The sequence below is a fragment of the Pholis gunnellus genome (assembly GCF_910591455.1).
Source record: "Pholis gunnellus genome assembly, chromosome: 17".
NCBI lineage: Eukaryota > Metazoa > Chordata > Actinopteri > Perciformes > Pholidae > Pholis > Pholis gunnellus.
The window spans coordinates 8,062,988-8,081,028 of record NC_136544.1 but is presented as its reverse complement, the minus strand read 5'-3'; the positions used below and the strand labels follow the sequence as shown (position 1 = coordinate 8,081,028).

The 18,041-nt window shown below is 44.3% G+C and overlaps 2 protein-coding genes across 2 annotated transcripts; both read right to left on the bottom strand.

The window, feature by feature from the left end:
* On the bottom strand, positions 1–7,216 carry kat2a (K(lysine) acetyltransferase 2A). Its single transcript, XM_079178317.1, has 18 exons — positions 6,982–7,216; positions 6,525–6,648; positions 6,272–6,417; positions 6,100–6,189; positions 5,668–5,849; positions 5,388–5,579; positions 4,652–4,758; positions 3,965–4,069; positions 3,627–3,763; positions 3,337–3,545; positions 3,136–3,262; positions 2,834–2,944; positions 2,622–2,765; positions 2,398–2,512; positions 2,282–2,318; positions 2,115–2,178; positions 1,954–2,038; positions 1–1,831 (listed from the first exon to the last, which is right to left on the bottom strand). Exons 1-18 carry the CDS (start codon positions 7,204–7,206, stop codon positions 1,638–1,640), a joined length of 2,394 nt encoding a protein of 797 aa, XP_079034443.1. The 5' UTR covers positions 7,207–7,216; the 3' UTR covers positions 1–1,637.
* Positions 7,217–8,742: 1,526 nt separating this feature from the next.
* On the bottom strand, positions 8,743–17,323 carry rab5c (RAB5C, member RAS oncogene family). Its single transcript, XM_079177234.1, has 6 exons — positions 17,218–17,323; positions 12,374–12,732; positions 11,125–11,276; positions 10,896–11,018; positions 10,702–10,795; positions 8,743–9,928 (listed from the first exon to the last, which is right to left on the bottom strand). The coding sequence occupies exons 2-6, from the start codon at positions 12,537–12,539 to the stop codon at positions 9,801–9,803; spliced, it is 663 nt and encodes a 220-aa protein (XP_079033360.1). The 5' UTR covers positions 12,540–12,732; positions 17,218–17,323; the 3' UTR covers positions 8,743–9,800.
* Positions 17,324–18,041: the final 718 nt, after the last annotated feature.

Genomic DNA, 18,041 nt, shown 5'->3' with positions numbered 1-18,041 from the left:
CTTTTATTTTGTCATGTTTGATATCCTCAAAATCTTTCAGCCAAAGTCAAGTGACTGAAGTTCACAACCTTTGTTTATATATATTATATAAACATATATATATATATATATGACAACTTTGTAATGAACAGTTTTACAGTAAAACTAGAGACAGTAGCCATCCTCTAACAGGTGGAAACTTCACTCAGACTTATTAAGAAAATCTGAAATGCAGCATAGGTAGATTGAGGGAAAAGTACAGAATAGACAACCCTGAATAATGCAACGCTGACATCACTTCAGTAATTCCAAGCTAGTCATAAATCAAGTACAAAATAAACACACTCGCACATATACACACACAAGTCAATAAAACATTCAACAAGCAGGCTCAACCAAAAAAAGAATCACTGACCAAACATTAAAATGTTTGTCAATGTAAAAAAAAAAACCTGCAACAACTATGGCTAAATGTTTTAGTTTTTTAATGAATTCAAATTGTTAACTGTCCTAGCTTAACCACCCGCTACAGCTCGTGTATGGTGTGATAAATAAACAGTTATAGACAGTGTGGCTGTACACTAAACGACTTAGCATGTGTGTGCGTACGACTGTACTACAGAGTCTAGCAACGGAACAAAACTATCACGAACACCTGCGAGCTAAACTAACGTGTGACCTCATCCTGAAGGGTTGGAATAAAACCCTGCCAGATGTGTGAACAGTGTGCATCATGTTAACTGTATAGATTACGCATCCACTGTGTTGTTGTCGACATGAAAACAGGGTTTACGTGAACAATTGGGGAAATTATTTTGTTTTGACGTATTTAATGCCCAGACTATCATTAGCAACAAACGCTAAACGCTTTTTATTATCCGTTATCAATCCTTTTTTCTTTTGGGAAGAATGTTGAAAATAACGTTGCTAAATGATAAATAGTTTCAGTCAAAGAAATATTCAAAATACACTAAAGCTGTAACCATCACATGTTCGGTATTTTGCACTTCATCAACAACTCACAACCGTGTTCGATTAATTATTCACCAACTGATCGAATCGTTGCCCGACTACTCAAGTCAAAGTAGCGTGTTTTTAAGTATTTTAAGGACTCCACCCCTCACACAACGTTCGTCTTTATACCCATCATGAAGACGGCCGGATGTTCAAGTGTCTGTCAGTAACGAAAGGCAACGTGGCTTTAGGTCCCGAGGTCCAGTTTTCTGTGAAAGAACTCTACACTACGTGTACTTCTGCTTGAGTGACGAGTTTTAAGCAAAGTGGAATGAACAAATGTCATCACATGCGACAAAACCAAATCAATCAGACTATAAATAATGGTGGAAAGTGTGGCATTGTTATAACTTGGACCGATAACTTTGGTACACTTAATGAAACGTGTGGTCTTGACCCGCTTGTGAGAACTGGAAAAGAGGAAGTGACAGAAGCTAACTTAACGGTAACGCCATTCTGACACTTTGTAACGCTCAACTTCATCCGATATTACCAAACGCGTATGTTTGTCCAACTATTCCAGTCGTGTACATACCCTTTTATTAACTCAGATATGACAATAGCGACGTTTTCCTCGTCATCCGGGTGAGTGAAAGTCGCCCCGCGTCGGTTGACTAATCGGTAAATAACTCTCTCATCTCATCTCATTTCTCGATCAGTCCTCCGTCTTTTAATTTGAAGTAGAAGAACTTCTCCAAGGTGTTGGCACTCTTGCAGTACTCGCTGTCTGGAGGGTTGTACTCGCGGCAGTTGGTGATGATTCGCTGCAGGTCGGCAATGAAAAGCTTCTTGGTCACATAGTATCTATTCTTAAGTCTCTCCGTCATGGTCTTCAGGTCTGCGTGAAGAAATTGACAAGAAGAGAATAACGGATGTGCTCTAAATTTCGCATTGAGCACCTTTAACGGGAACTGAATGTAATCAGAGAGAATAAAAGCTGCTGTGTAATCGCTCGCTCACCGATGGGAAAGCGGATGATCTCGTAGTAATCCGGAGCCTCTGACTTCTTCACCGGCTCCATGAAGGGCCAGGCGTCGGGATGAGTCTGGAGGGATGAAGCGCTGGTTAGTCTCCGTTCTCGTTACTCCCGTAGGTGCATGTGTGTTCCTGTTGACTCTTACCTTTATCTGGGCCAGGAGGTTCTTCAACATGTTGTACAACACGTCAGGGTCCTTCACCTCTTTCCTGCAAAACACGTAGAAAGGTAAGCGAGTCAAATATGGACTAAACTTCTTGTTACTGGTGTTGATACGGTCAGTGTGGGACCCAGAGGGTGCTTAATGTTTACCCTTTGTCCTTGTTACTGGGTTTCCATCCCGTCTCTCCTGGTAGAAAAAAAACAAATTTCAGTATTATGATAATACAGATAACTATTATTTTGTTTCACACCAACCAAACACTGACTTATGCCGGGAATGCTCTCCACCGGGATCTGCCGTACGCCCTCTTTGAAGCAGGTGAGGCCTGGGTAGACCTTCCTGATCTGGCTCTGTTTCCTCTCTATCAGCTTCTTAATAATCTGTAACGACATTAAAGAAATATGTGATGTTAAAAACTCAAAGCTGTTTCACGGCAGCAAACAGCAGATGTTTTTGGCTTTAATGAGAAGCCCTCGCAGCCTCACGTACCTCCTTCTGTCGTTTAATGATGTGAGAGAGCTCCGTGTAGGGGATCCTGGGGTTCAGCTCGCACTCCATGAGGGTCGCTCCCTCGTAGTCTTTGATGTATCCCAGGTATCGACTCTTCGGCACTTTGATGTCTTTGGAAAAGCCCTGCGAGGAGAGAACAAGTCAGTGAAAGGACAGCAGCAGAGCTAATGCACGGCTCACGCCTGCAGTACCTGCTTCTTGAAGTAGCCGATGGCGTACTCGTCAGCGTAAGTGAGGAAATAGAGGATGTTGTGTTTGATGTGGTACTCCTTCAGGTGATTCATCAGGTGGGTCCCGTAGCCCTAAAATAAAAATAAAAAACAGAGAACAGACAGTGGTTTCTCTGAATACTATTTGTTGCCAAATTCCCAAATGACGTTATCTTAACACTAGGAGCAACAGGGTGCTAAAGCTACAACAAATGACAGAATGTTGACCAGCTAGTCTGCTTGGCCAACCACAACTCTCAGTAAAGTAAACGGTCATCGTTTACCTTAACTTGCTCGTTGGATGTGACGGCACAGAAGACGATCTCCGTGAAGCCCTGAGTGGGAAACATCCTAAAACAGATGCCTCCGATGACGCGGCCATCTTTGATAAGGGCTAGGGTCTTGTGCTTCCTGTGAAAGTCGGAGGCGTCAGAACAGTGTGCAGATGTGCGATGGCGACGTGTGGTCAGATAACATCTACTTACGGGTCAAACACCAGCCGTGTGATGTACTCTTTGGGCATGCGAGGTAATTGATGAGAGAAGACGTTCTGCAGGCCAACCAGCCACATCAGGATCTTCTTGTTGGACTTCTGGGAGAGAGAGTTTCCAATGACGTGGAACTCTATGATGCCCCGCCTCTCCTCCAGCCTGGCAGTCTCGTCACGGGCAGCGTTTGGAGTCAGAAGATTAGTCTAGCAAGATAAAAAAGAAAAAAAAGTCAATATTTGGATTAAATAAGACCTTTGGCCTTCATCCGAGACTGAACGACGTACCTCTGGTCCGAGCATGGCAGCAGGGTCGGTGATCGTCATCATGACTTCATTGACCAGCTCCATAGGAATGTCTCCCATCACACGGATCCGCTTGGCATCCTCCAGGGTCAGCGCCTCCGGGAGTTTGCGTTTCTCTCCTGAACAAACGGCGACATTGCTCCGATCAAAACAATGAGAGGAGTCGGCTAACAAGGATTTTAGAGCCATCATTAAGCCCTCGTTGCTGTTTGTGACGTATATGTAGTCGCAGGTGTGTGTGTGTGTGTGTGTGTGTGTGTGTGTGCTTCACGGGGGCTTTCAATATTACACAATACTCCACATAGTCAGAGCTGACAGACCTGTGGTGGGCTCTGCAGCTCCGGTGTCCATGCTGCCCAGAGAGGAGATGCTGCTCAGACCTTTGGGCAGCGCGGGGGAGCCGGACCCGGCAGCAGGGCTGATCACTGCAACGCACAGGTTCACGATTACAAACCGCACAACAGGAACTGTATTTATTTCATACCTATACAAGTATAATATACATTACATAAACTATAAATACACATCTATTCTGTGTGACTCTTAACAAGGTACAATACCACTTCAATTAGGCTTTTGGAGTTACACTGCTAGGTGCACATTGTTTCTGCACATGTGTAGAGCTGCACAACGTGTATGTCCGATGGTATTGTTATTTATATAGCTTGTTGAATAAAATGTATCTCTCTTTGTTTTTTGTTCTTAATCGGTTTCCTCATCATTAACCCTGTTTTTCTTTTGCATGTTGAAACGTGTAACTTTCTTCTCTGGGGATCAGTAAAGGCCTCGTTTTACATTCTGTAGTATCTAATAGGCTGAAACATCTGTGTTTTATAGTCATAGTGAATTCCTGCTTGAGAGTAGCAGTACGCTTACAGGGCCGTGATCAAGTGGCCCGATTGATGATTTGAGTAGAGAACTGTTTGATATAAATGTGTCTGGTCTCATGCCTATAAATAGTTAGTTAATCATAGTTAATTGGCTAGCGGGCGCTACACCTGCCTCACCTGTCTGATGGCCCAGCGGTGTGCCGTCAGAGGCCGGCATGGTGAAGTCAGCCTCCCAGATCGGTGAATTGTCTCCGTAGATCTCCTCCTCCAGCATGGACAAGAACCTGCCGACATTCAGAGGGAAGGTTAGTACAAGGGGAAATATCAACAGGAGGATCGCTATAGCATTACATACATTGGGCTATTTTCACATGACTGAAAACAACTAGTCTCTATAGACTTTTGATTACAACATAAACAATATGTGCACACGGTGATTGGTTCTTTAAAGCCTGAATTAAACCTCAAATAATATATTGTCAATAAAAACATTTTGGATGTTCGGTTCCCTCTTTCAAAAATAATTTGAGCAATTTAAAACATTTTATTTGACAAATTAAGTCTTTGCAATAATAACGCATGCAAGCAAGCAAAGTGTATTTGTATAACATTATATCACATCTTTCACAGGCACCAGTCACAAAGTGAGTCAAAGAAATAAAACAAAGATAAAATATACAAAGGGAACAGACATAATACACAAGTTCAAACATAAAATGACATATGCTACCTAAATCAATGTCTGAACGGATGTTAATATATATATTAACATCCGTTCAGACATTAAAGTATTGTTTAACCAATATTGATTCCTCTCAGTCCATCTTAACTGAACCACATATACTGGTAGTTGTGAAACAAATTTTCATGATTTTTCCATCTCTCTCTCTCACACACACCAGAGTCAGCTTACTTGGGGAAGTGTGTGAGGATGAGAGTGCGTTTCTCTGGGAGCAGCTTGTCCTTCTCCACTCTGAACTTCTCGAGGAGCTGCCGTCGGGTCACAGTGAAGATGGACTTGAGCAGGCTGCGTCCGAACACGTGCGTGGTTTCATAGCGCGGCAGGCTGTCGTTGCTCTGGGGGACGTGGCAGTAGCACAGCCACCTAGGAGCCACAGACGGATATTAGCGTCTGCACAGATATCGTACAAGTAAAAGCACGTACATGCTTTCCTTTAACAACAACAACACACCTTGTGTAGTCCACTTTGTATGCCGTCCCGTCATCTTTCTGGGTGCGCTGGCGATACTGCGTCGGCGTCTCCAGCTTCCAGTAATTTAGGCACAAGAGGAACATCTTTGACAGCTCAAACATGGTCTGCCTTTCCTTCGGTGCCAGGTGGCTGAACTTGTACTGAACAAAATTCAAAACCCCCTTTAAAGGAAAAGGAAACAAAAGGATGAAGAAAAGGAGGCAGAGGAAAAAGAGACTGCGTACGATGAATGAGAAAATGTGACATTAGTCGGTCTATTTTCCACAGGTTGTGCACACGGGCCACCACCTATTGTCATATTACAAAACTACAGGATAAATAACCAGCATAAACGTACGACAAGCAAGCCTGTTGCTACGATCCTGTTGTTTTATCAAAGCAACCTGGAGATTCTTTTAGTTTCATGTTTACCTGCTCGATGTTGGGCTTCCCAAAGGGTGGACTTCCGAGGGATCCCTCTACGACGGGCTGGCTCATCTGCAGGATGCATTTCCTCAGCAGCTAAGGAGAACAGGGTGGATAAGAACTGGGCCACGGTGGTTTGCTTCACCCGTTACACAGATGCGATGCCCACTTTGCTTACCTTGAAAAGGTAGAAGTAGACCTGCTTGGTGTCAGTGTCCTCCTCTTTGTGCACGGACATGAAAAGGTTCTCAACGTCCACCACCATACCCAGCAGCCTGTTAATCTCCTCCTCAGACACGTTCTCCAAGTGGGACACATGGTCAGCTGTGAGAAAGAAAACATGAAACGCAATTAAAGCGAGAGATCAAACGTATAGGGATATATCAGGAAAAGGGACAGGTGTGTATTTGTGGAGGTTGATTAGTTTGTACCCAGAGCATGTCCACAGCTGCGGCACGGCTCGCTCAGACTGGCTGCTTGCTGTTGCAGGTCCAGACGTGTGGCTGACGGTGGATTTGGGTTTTTCCATCCATTGCACTTGCATGTGTCACTAGCCTGAGAAAAGGCAAAATATGCTGAACACGCAATAAAACGGCTTACATAGTAACTTGCTGGTGTTCTTGTACGTCAATGAATGACTAAACGGTTGAGTTAAGCTAGCTGATAATGCTTCAAAGAACCAACGGTAATGTGAATAACACAACAGTCTAGCTAGCTAGCTAGCTACAAAAGTTAACAATTACGACACGTCATTACGCTATCGTTTATGTTTTTGTTTGCGGGGCCTTGACTGCGCCACAGTTCGCTCCCCCTCCTACATGAATGCTAATACTGCCCGAGGAGTGCTTTGTTGTGGTGAACTTTGGCTAGCTAAGCTAAGCTAGCTACCTTGCATGCGGAGAATACGCCAAGTTTCTCGAGCTTTTTCGCCCGTGGGAAAGCTCGGACTTGGGCTTTCTTCTGGCTTGCACGTTGCTGCTGGCTAAGTCCCGGTCTCGCTGGGTCACTGTTTCCTGACCCGGAGCCTGTCGCGGCGGTACTGGACCCAGCTGACCCAGCGGTCTGAGCTTGGAGAAGCCGGGGTTGCAAGGCCTGCGCCGCCGGGTCCGACATGTCCACGCGCTAGACTCGTCCTCTGCTCTCGTTTACCTCACATGCTGCGTTCACGCGCTGTCGGGAAACGGAAATTTACGAGAACCGCAGCAATGTTTAGAATTATAAATTCCTTTTTGAGATCTTCTCAGAAAAACAAAGGCGTTAAGAACACACATCAAGGATGGAAATAATGCAAACACTTCATTTTACGCTGGAAGCGGACTTTTCGACACAGTATCAACCTTTCAAAGTATAAATATATCACCAATATGTGTCGCTTCAACGTCACAACATTACGTGACCACGCCGGAAGAGGCCTCAAATCATCCATGTACCACAATATTCCCGTAATCACTGATAATATTTGCGCCTCTGACTATTTTGAATGTTTTATTCTGAATGTCTCCACCGGAAGTTATAGTGTGCTTTAATGTCTGACTCTATACTTGTGTAAGTTAGTGGTTGTCTTCGTGAGTGTTTAGCGCCCTCCTGTGGTCACAGTGCGTCACTACATCTCTGGCCATATTTAAAGGCATTCACATAATGAAGGCGTTTAAAAGTGGCCGCTAAGTGGAGATCACAGTTACACGCCAGTCTATTTAAAATCATGAGCGTTCACTGCCCTCCAGTGGTCGATGTCATGAACTACAACACCGTACATTGGTAAAGTTGACGGGAATGCACATAAAATACCATACCATCACTTCCGGTTGTATGTTTTCATTATAAGGTAACCAACATTATCTTTAAATAATTTGTTTATTCATTCAGTGGTTACCGTCTCAGTACGAATATTAGTTATCTTTATCAATATTTTTTAGATGCATCAATAAGGGTGGTATGTCTCGTTAATACAAAATATCGGTAATAATTACTACTTCGTGTAATAGATAAACAGCCGTGATGCGTCCTACTAGTAGACAGAATATCAGGAATACTGCAGTCTCCTGCTCTTTTATTATTTCTAGATATTTTGCAGAGGAAGCCTCACTAGAAGTGTCAGCACATCTGTCTTAGTCTCGGTGGAGAAAAGGTTGTCGCACTTGAAGGCATCACGCCTCGTCTGTGGTGATTATGGGTAGTGTTGTTTGTGGACACAAGTAGGATATATTTACAAAATACGTAGAAATTATTCAATTCTAATTATATACATTTTAGACTAGGAATTATTTAATATTGGCCTGTTGTATTTTTTGATCGAGGCGCCATCATGGGTTAAATAAATTTAAAATAATCCCAGTCAACAATATTTGGACATCAAAAAAAGATCAAACAGGCATACAGAAAAGATACGTTCCCCTTGTTTATTGGTAAAATTACATCGTTTTCTTCTTCTTTATCTACCCATGACCACCACCCCCCCCCCCCCCCCCATTACCCCCCCACCTAACAGCAGTGGCTGCTGTGCTAGTCGATGACATAACATGATGTCATAGCATGATGTCATTACAGGTGAAAGCAATCCCTCCCGATATGAAGAGTTAAAACAAAAGAGAAAAGGAAAGGAAGCCGACGATAACATCTCGATTCACAAAGATGATGAGACACAACCAGTGCATTTAATACCATAGATCTTCAGAAAGAAAAACAAATTAAGACAGAAAAAAAAAAACAATCCATCACAAAATAATTAAGGTTGATAAAACATCATGTAGAGATTGGGAGGATAATGTTCGACAGTAACTACTGATTGATTATAAACTTGAAAAGTCTGATACAAATACAGCAACGCTTGTCAACACACAGCTGTCATTTTGGTCAAGAAAAACTTGTGTTATGTATTTTGTCATTGTACAATGAGGATTCAAAAACATTACATTAATGCTAAAATTACTTATGAGTGACGATGATATTAAAGTACTATTTACTGTGTATGGTTTGATAACATAGACGGGCGATTGTAGAACCTTAAAGGCTTTAAAATCATATTGAACAGCCTGCGTCAAGAGAAGTAATAATAATAACAATAATAATAGTGACAACAATAACAATGTAATAATTCACTCTACACAGAAGGAAACATCTGTCCGTTCCCGTTCTCCTGTGACGGACCTTCCCTCTCCAGACGGAGAAGCGACGGACTGCTGCATGCAGCTGGAGCTCTAAACAGTGTCACGCGACCATGATGGAAATACTTCATACGTTTACGGTGCGAGAGAAAGCAGAGGACAGAAGAGAGGGGGCGGGGCCAATCAGCCCATTTATAGCAATTCCTGTTGCTTTCATTTTTTTCCCCTCTACACAAATACAGAAAAAAAAAACGATGAGCAAGAAGGCCGTTTAAAGAGCCATTGGTAATGACCGATCTTTTTTCTTTTTTTTTTCTTCATCCATGAATGGGACGTTTTTTTCTCCCTCCTAAGGTGACGTCAAGTGTCCATCATCAATAGCGAGGTCATGGATTGGTCCTGGGGTTCGAATAGGATTGTGTAAATAAGTTCACCGGCCAGTGGACTCGTTTTGCCGAACAGTTAATTGGAGCCGCGTTTGCTCGTAGGGTGTTTGGTCCGACCGTGGTTCGGTTCGGTTCGACCGATGGGACATTGTTTGACAGCTGGCGAATATCTGGTCTGGTTGATCGAGGCGGAGGATTGGTCGGATCAGCTGACTCGTTAGTTCCCGCCCCCGCAGCAATGGCCACTCCTGCCCTGCGGTGCGGCCTCCTGCAGGTCCACGCCGCCTCGGGTTCGTCCGCCGGCGCCCGGTCCACCCTGAGGCTCGTTCTTAGGGAGCTTCTTGGCTGTTTTGGGGGGTTTGGAGTAGAACAAATTAATTACTGCGCTATGGAGACAATTGACCATTTTCATTATTGATTATTTTCTCGATAGTTTTGTCAATAAAACATCGGGAAATAGGGAAACTATTTTCCTAAAGTCTGAGGTGACGTCATCAAATGTCTTGTTGTGTTTGACCCAGAGTCCAAAACACGAAAGATATTCAATTTACTGTAAAGCTCGACAAGAAAAAGCTGAAAATTCTACTTTCAGAATTACGTCAGAGCTGAATTTTTTAACATAAAATAAATCGATAACTATTTTGATAATCAAGTAATCATTTAAATCTTTCATTTTGTGTTTGTATTTGTGATCCCTGATCGGGGATACCGATGACACGCATTAATAATAACTATATAGAAATAACCACTATTCTCTCTGATGGTCTTGTTTACTGACGGAGGTCACGTGGAGGCATCAGTAATAATCAGAGAAATGTTCCTCACAGTAACTTTAAGTCAACAAACATTCTCCGGTTCCAGCATCTCAAATGTGAGGATTTGCCGTTTTTCCTCGTCTTCCATTACACTACAAGCACATTTTGGGGGATTTGCACAGATATTCAGATAAAATAAGGAATTTGAAGATTCCATCTTGAGCTCTGGGAAATGATATTCCCAAATATTTAAAGTGAACAATCAAAGAAAATGATTTGCAGATGAATTGACTAGTTGCAGCCCTGGAGTCTAACACTATGACGACAGTCACAGAGCTGTGTTCTGCGTGGAGCAGCGCTCACCTATGGCCATGAAGATCTCGTTGACATTCATCGCAGTCTTGGCTGAAGTCTCCATGAAGAGCAAGCTGTTGTCATCTGCATATGCCTGAGCTTCCTAAAAGGTACAACACAGAAACAAACAGATTGGGAGCTTATTTTCATTCAGAAACGTCTGTGAAAGGATCGTAGACTTCAGCATCAGACGGCATCTTTACCTGGAAGTCTATGGCTCTCTTGTTGGCCAGGTCGGCTTTGTTTCCTGCCAGGGCAATAACAATATTTGGGCTGGCTTGCCGCTGGAGCTCCTTCACCCAGTTCTTTGCACGTGTGAATGTATCCTTCAAAACAAAAGGGCATAAACATGAGATGAAGTGCGTTTCAACTTTAAATCCCTGATGTACGTTTTAGACACGGGTTCAGCCTGCAGGTGTCCACCCGACTTACTGTGTTGGTGATGTCGTAGACCACGATGGCGGCCTGGGCGCCCCTGTAGTACATGGGAGCCAGGCTGTGATACCGCTCCTGTCCCGCAGTGTCCCAGATCTCAAACTTCACCGTCGTATCGTCCAAACATACCGTCTGGGTGAGGAAGGCGGCTGGAGAGAACAAGAGTCCGTATTAGAACGAACGTCAGAGCAGCAAAATCATTTGTTCTGTGACGCATCACCAGGAGGCGCTGCTGCTGCTGCTGCTGCTGCTGCTGCTGCTGCTGCTTACAACTCGCTTACTCAGCAGAACGTCACATGACGGAGGACACCGAGCACTCACTCGCACAGAGTTTAAAGCTTTGTAATCTTTGACCAGGCGTTCAGCTGACCACACGGTTCTGTAGTACAGAAAACACGCTGACTCGGCGAGAGTGCGAGCACTGAGCGTCCTGTTCCCACATCCTACAGACACATTACTCACAACATGTAGGAGACGACGTTAAACTAAATAGAAATGACGTAAAAGAAGGAAAGATCTGTTGCTCGTTAATGTTATTGTCTTCATAGAATTACACACAGGATACCAGCTGAAGTCTACGTGTAGAGCCGCAAACAAGTCGTCAAATAATAGACTCGCTTCAGTCTCATTTTTCCAATATTTTGCCAAATTTACACACATGTGCCGCATGATGTTTTTATGACACACACACACACACACACACACACGCACACAGTTCATTTCCCAGCCTAGCCCGAGGAGTTGCACTTAACGGCTTAACTTGAGTTAAAAGTTGACTTTTGTAGCCCTCAAGCTGTAATCCCCATAATGTAGAAACACATTGAACACTTAAAGCTACAGACGGAACATTCTTGCTCCCTTTCAGCAGCTTCACTGATCTAGCAGGAGGTCCAGGAAATCCCCATTGTTGGCTCAATTCCTTCCTGTTTCAAGCAACCCCACTCCTCCAGCGGCCTAAAAACTGAAGAGGACACTCGAGTCACGTTCGGTCCTTTCTCAGCTCTTTAGTTCGCCACAGATATTTTCAAAAAGTAATTCATTTCTGCAAGAACATGCGTGCAAAGAACCGGTTCTGCCGCTCTTTCTCCTGCGCAGGCTTAAGACCGGCAGGCGAGTCGTCAGTTCCTCTGGACCGGCAGAGACACGTTTTCATATCAACTGACGCGCTGAACGTGTTTTTAGAGCGAGTACCACGTGACGAGAAGACACAATCCACACTTTGGGGACTCAGACGCGAACGCCTCACCTCCGATGGTGCTCTCCTGGTACTCGTGGAACTGGCCCTTGACGAAGCGCAGCACCAAGCTGGACTTCCCCACCGCCGACTCCCCCAGCAGCACCAGCTTGAACTGGCAGATCTTGTTGCTCGCCGCGGCGCCGTTGGTCCGCGCCGGTCCGCCTCGCCCTGCCATCGCGCAGAATCGGGAGGAAGAAGATGAAGAAGAAGACGACGGGAGAAGAGGGAGGAAGTCTGGTTGACTTTAGGCCCCGGGTCTTGGTCCCGGAGGGGGGAGGGGGGCGGTGAGGGGGGAGGGAGGGAGGGGGGGCACGTTGAGTTCAGGCAGGTAGACGAGCCAGAGGAAGAGGAGACCTCACCGGTGGGAGCTGGAAGACACAACACACGGTTTAGGACGTTACGACTACAACAGCAGAATATTGAGGTCGTTCATCATTAGTGTAGTTGTTGTTACGAGCCGGCAGTCGCCTGAAGAGTAAAGAGTCACGTTCACTGCGGTGTTTCTGTTAAATACGTCTGACACTAAAACTTTAGTTTGAGCCAAGATTACAACGACAGACACGTTGTTGACACAGAAACATGCATCCCACTGGGCGGGGCCTCAGAAAACGAGTTCATCCTTGAACCGTGTTGAGTGTAAACAGGAGAACACTCGGGTACGTTTTGCTTTCCTTCAGCGTAGCGTCGTACAATTATGATACACAAATAAAAGGATGTGCGTCTGGAGAACTGATGTGTAGGGAGTACACTGACGAAATCAAAGACAAACGTATGTAGAAACCATAGAAGTTAGTATTAAGTCTGAAGAGCTCAACACATTTCCTCCTGTTAGTTATCTCTGAACACATATCTGGAAGCCACGACGAGCTTGTGTAGCGTTAAGATCTCTGTGGCTGCTTCCACGGACGCAGCCACACAAAGATCAGATAATGAAATACTTCATTAAGTTCAATATTTCTATTTATCTACGCAATGGCTCAGGCAGTTTACTCTCGGTGCTAGAATGAGGTGTACGCTCCGGCCCAAATGATCCACAAAGACGGTAGAAATGAGCCGTTAGCCTGCTTTGCATGTATGAAACCTTGCCTAATCGGTTTTTTTCAGTTGGCTGACACACATGGAGGTCAGCCAGCTTCTGCTTGGCCAAAAGGACAGGAAACAACTCAGCTCAAAGCAGGAAGTGAAGATTGCAGAAGACCGTTTACTGCTGAGCACATTAAAACTTGGGGATGGCCTCACAGAAACACAACGCACACCGAAGACTTAAGACTGTTTACAAGGTTAGACGGGAAGCGTTGAGAGTGAGGAGAAGTAAAGACGTCGCTGCTGACAAGTCTGTAGGGTTAACGTTATAGTTGAATAATTAAGAGTTCGGTCGTGCAAGGCGGGTTTTTTTTTTTTTTTCTTCTCTCGGCTCGTTGCTGAGCCGGACTTAAGCTTCAGCATGCGACAGGAGATCTGTCAGAACTGGCATTCTTCATTAGACAGCGCAGCAACCAAACATGCTGCATGCGTTCACTATATGAACACATTTTGTTGTGCAGGTCTACGGCTACTAATGTGCGTTTGCAGCTTTAGTTGGATTTTAGAAACCACGGTCGCAGAACATACCAGTTCTTTTACAGCGTTTGCCTTTTACTCGAACGTAAAAATAAGTCGGCTCTACATGCGTTGTGGTCAAAGGAATAGTGTCCAACGTCAGCACGTCACCAAATGTATCCATCCAACGACAGCAGACACCATCAGCGGTGCCCTTCAGGTCTCTCTGGGCTCTTTAACGAGCAGACACACAGCATCACAAGGCTCTAAAGAGCCGAGGGAAGGCTTCACAGCGGCAGCAGACGGGAGATAAAAGGGCACTCTGTTCCCCGGGTCCAACAGACATGAGGGACGCGCTCATCTGATTGCAAGCAGCTGAGACGAGCGCTCACCTGTTCACATTCCTCCCCAGAGGAAGCAAAGATGAGCGAAGGATGGACAGACTGGGTTTGTGGGAACAGACCTAGAAAACACCCCGACTAGCACACATGAACTATTAATATCAAAACACACACAGTCTGCTACCTAGCTGACCGGCGGCGTAGTAACGGTTAAGTGACATCCATAATGAGCGCGCCATTTAAAGACGGAAGAAGAAGACGAGTCTGTCCGGCCATCAAGAGGCTCTTTTGTGGCACCGAGACAGACCTGCACACATCTTAAGCGGCCTGCGACGGACGCTTTGATGGCGTCCCTAATGGGCTCCGAAGACCTCCACAGGCAAGTGGGTCACGGAGAGACAGCGGCACACGGGTCACTGAAGGGAGGGAGGGGGGGGGGGGAGGCAGGAGGCAGACTAGAGGGAGAGCCTGTGAAATATTCATCGTGGCCTCCTGTATGCTCCGCTGCCAGCGTGACATCCGAGCACTTAGCGGGGGCATCCGACGCCTAAATACGAGAACGTGTGCACAAATTAAAACGGATTTATAGATGCACGGAGCCAAATCATGGCCGTGTTTATTCAAATTGTACTCATGTAATGAGAAAAATCTGAACTCAGTCACACATTCCATTTAAGTGCGAGTCAAACAACATCGCTACACCAGTTTCACGAACACAAGCAGGGACTTGTGCAGCTCACTTCATTTGAAGGGTGGGGTCCCAGAAGAACTGCTGGTGTCTGATACGAGAGGGCCTGCTTTTGACATCTATTATGTCAAACGGCCAGACTTTAACCTGGAAGAGGCAAACTCCCATGTAGTGACGCCGTGCATTCAAGACCTAAGACAATATTTCATGCGTTGCATTTTTTTTTTTTTTGCTCCAAGGCGTCAACAAAAAGACACAAATGCAGAACAATCCTTGAGCGCTCTAATGAAACAGGAAGTGGTGTCGATCCAAGGTAAAGGCCTGCGACAGCTCAGCTTTCTAATAGAGCATGGCCTTGGAAACAGTGACAGGGAAACTGGGGATGCAACACAGGAAAAGCAAATGTGATACTCATCGCTAGCAGTTAAGCAAGGCCAGTAGGAAATCACAGGCACTTCCTTTTCTCATGACCGCTCTGTACCCAAACGGGGAATTAAAGCTAAACATCAGTCAAAACCTGCACACAAATTAAAAAAAATAATTTACCAACGGAAGCAGTTAAATATTAAAAAAGGTACAAAGTTACATAATTGCTCACTATATGGGATGCATCTTATAATAAATGCTGAGTCTTGCAGTTTTTCTAAACATGGCATTTGCAAAGACACAAGAAAAAAAACCCATCTCTTACAAATTCTTCCTTCATGCATTAAAACCAAATAAAGTCTAGTTGAAATTCAAACAAAATCCCATCTGCACCCAAGAAAGCGTTCCAAGAAACGGTCTTTCAAGTTCTTCTCGTGGTCTAAAAGAGCCCTGGACCCCTTCCTCTTTGACGTTTCTCTCCAAGTAGGTTTTTAGTGAATCGTGAAAACAGGCGCTTCATTTCAACACCTGCTCCTTCCTGCAGGCCTAAATACACATAGTACAACCACGACAGGAAAATGGAAGACATTACTAGGCCCTAGTTGTCAGCTCAACAGTACTAACCTACAACTTTAGACAGGGCTGAAACATAGTGAGGTGTCCTCACATAAACCAAAATATTATGTATACTGATGGGGGGGACGGCAAAGTCGCAGTGCTTCTTTCAGAGCTGCTTTGTCAAGATGTGTCACCTCTTAAGGACAAGGTCCATACGTCATAAAACCTATGAGCAAAGTAACAGTAACTCTCTTCTCCGTCTCAAAGGTCCACGCTCTGTTCCCTTTATTCAGCCATAAAAAAAGGAGCCAAGACGAGACGAAACACGTGAAAATGCATTTGCTATTAAATGCAAGGAGGCACACCTTCACACAACAATGTTAACTGGCACAATTACAAGACAAACGCTGTCAGCAGTAATGACATCTCTACTGAATGTGTGAAAGTAAAAGCTAGCTGGCATTTAGTGGCCGTGAAACTGAAACCTATTAACTATACCTCAGATGAGTGCGCAAGTTATTACGGCTTCAAGGGAAACCTGAAGTGAGCATAGCAGTGCACTACCCCACTAAAGCTAGTTCATGCTACCAATGTTGTCATTCATGGTTACAGTGGAACTACTTGTACAACTCTAAAGTCTAAAGCGGAGTGATATGTAGTGGACAGGCTCGCTGTTACTACAGTAACGTAGCTATGGTGGATGGTAAGATATGACGTTATGGTTGACGTTAGCTATGAACGCCGGTCACAATAAAGCGACCGCCATCAATAACTTGGGCACTGACTGTTAACACAACACCGTTAACGTTACTCGTGCTAAGCAGCTTAGTGACTAACGTCGCATAGCTAACGTCTGATATTGATAATTCAGCGTTAATTTGCGTAGCGTCAGCACTAGCTTGCTAACGTCTGTTATCGACAACAGACAACAAGCGTTTGTGCTAAAAGGTGGAAACGACAACTTGATAGCGTTAGCTAGGTTAGCAGCGATAACGTCATTAGTCAACTTTCCTTTTCTCCGTCACACGTCGTCAGCTGTTTGACATTTTGACAAACTCTGGTAATGTGACGTGTTATTGTGTCTGCAGCTGGAATAAAACGTGTGTTATATTCTGCTCGGTAACGTTTGTGCCGAGGCTCTTTGCACCCGTTACGTGGTCCCTCAGGGCTACAGACTCGTAGCCTGTCTCGAGCCTGTCTGATGGACGTGTCGACTGAACCCGGACTTGGCTGATCGGTTGACCAAAATGTGACAGCGCGTGTCTAAACACGGTGAACAGCTCGTCGACAAAGAAAGCGCAACACGCGTTCAGTGTTCCTCTTGACCACAGTCTTCAATCATTTCAAGTTGTTTGACTTACGATACTTTTTCTTCTGTCGCTGGTCTCATCGGCGGCGGCTGTCTTCTTCTTCTTCTGAGGCTCTGGCCTTCCCTTCCGGTTAGCGATTTTTCCGGGAACGTCCCACTTTTAGTCAGCGGCTGTTTGACCAATTACAACAGCTGTCTGCACGAGACACCACTTTCTGCACTACAGGGCCTTTTAGTCAGATTTCAAATGTACAAATGTAGCACCAGTCAGCAGTATGTCATCAGAATCAGAATCAGCTTTATTGGCCACTGCGGTTACACTTTACTCTCATCGTACATACACACACGTGAAATATATACAATAAACAAGAGAAATATTAAAAAACAAGGACATTAAAGACAACAAAGTAGAACAGAGAAACTAAGCATAAACATTTAACATTTAAGTACTATGTACAGTATAAATATATATATATATAAGAATATATATGAACATAAAGAACAACAACAATGACAATGGACAATGGATTCGGGATATTAGTGCAGAAGGTGATAATAGTGCAAGTAGTGCAAATGAAGATGCAATATGTCTGATTAATTGTTCATCAGAGTTACGGCCACTGGAAATAATTTAAATGTAATCATTTACCTAATGTATGTTTAAGATAGAACCTGAACACTGCAAACATACTTTTAAAGCTAAAATACTGACAAGTTTAATTGGATTATTGGTGGAATGTAACAAAGTACGTTTATTACTGTACTTTACTACAATTTTAGCATTTCCGTATTATGCTACTTTGTTTTTTACTACACTGCATTTATTTGCCAACTTTAGTTGCTGGTTGCTTTGCAGATTTAGATGATTAGATGATT

What these genes read in the sequence shown, in the direction of transcription:
- kat2a (XM_079178317.1), bottom strand. Translation starts at nt 7,206, where the DNA reads ATGTCGGACCCGGCGGCGCAGGCCTTGCAACCCCGGCTTCTCCAAGCT. An exon ending in CAGCTGTGGACATGCTCTGG is followed by an intron (nt 6,418 to 6,524) that starts GTACAAACTAAT and finishes TCTTTCTCACAG; the next exon opens with CTGACCATGTGTCCCACTTG. An exon ending in GATCATCCGCTTTCCCATCG is followed by an intron (nt 1,832 to 1,953) that starts GTGAGCGAGCGA and finishes TTCTTCACGCAG; the next exon opens with ACCTGAAGACCATGACGGAG.
- rab5c (XM_079177234.1), bottom strand. Translation starts at nt 12,539, where the DNA reads ATGGCAGGGCGAGGCGGACCGGCGCGGACCAACGGCGCCGCGGCGAGC. An exon ending in TCTACGACATCACCAACACA is followed by an intron (nt 11,019 to 11,124) that starts GTAAGTCGGGTG and finishes TTTGTTTTGAAG; the next exon opens with GATACATTCACACGTGCAAA. An exon ending in CGAGATCTTCATGGCCATAG is followed by an intron (nt 9,929 to 10,701) that starts GTGAGCGCTGCT and finishes CCCCCAAAACAG; the next exon opens with CCAAGAAGCTCCCTAAGAAC.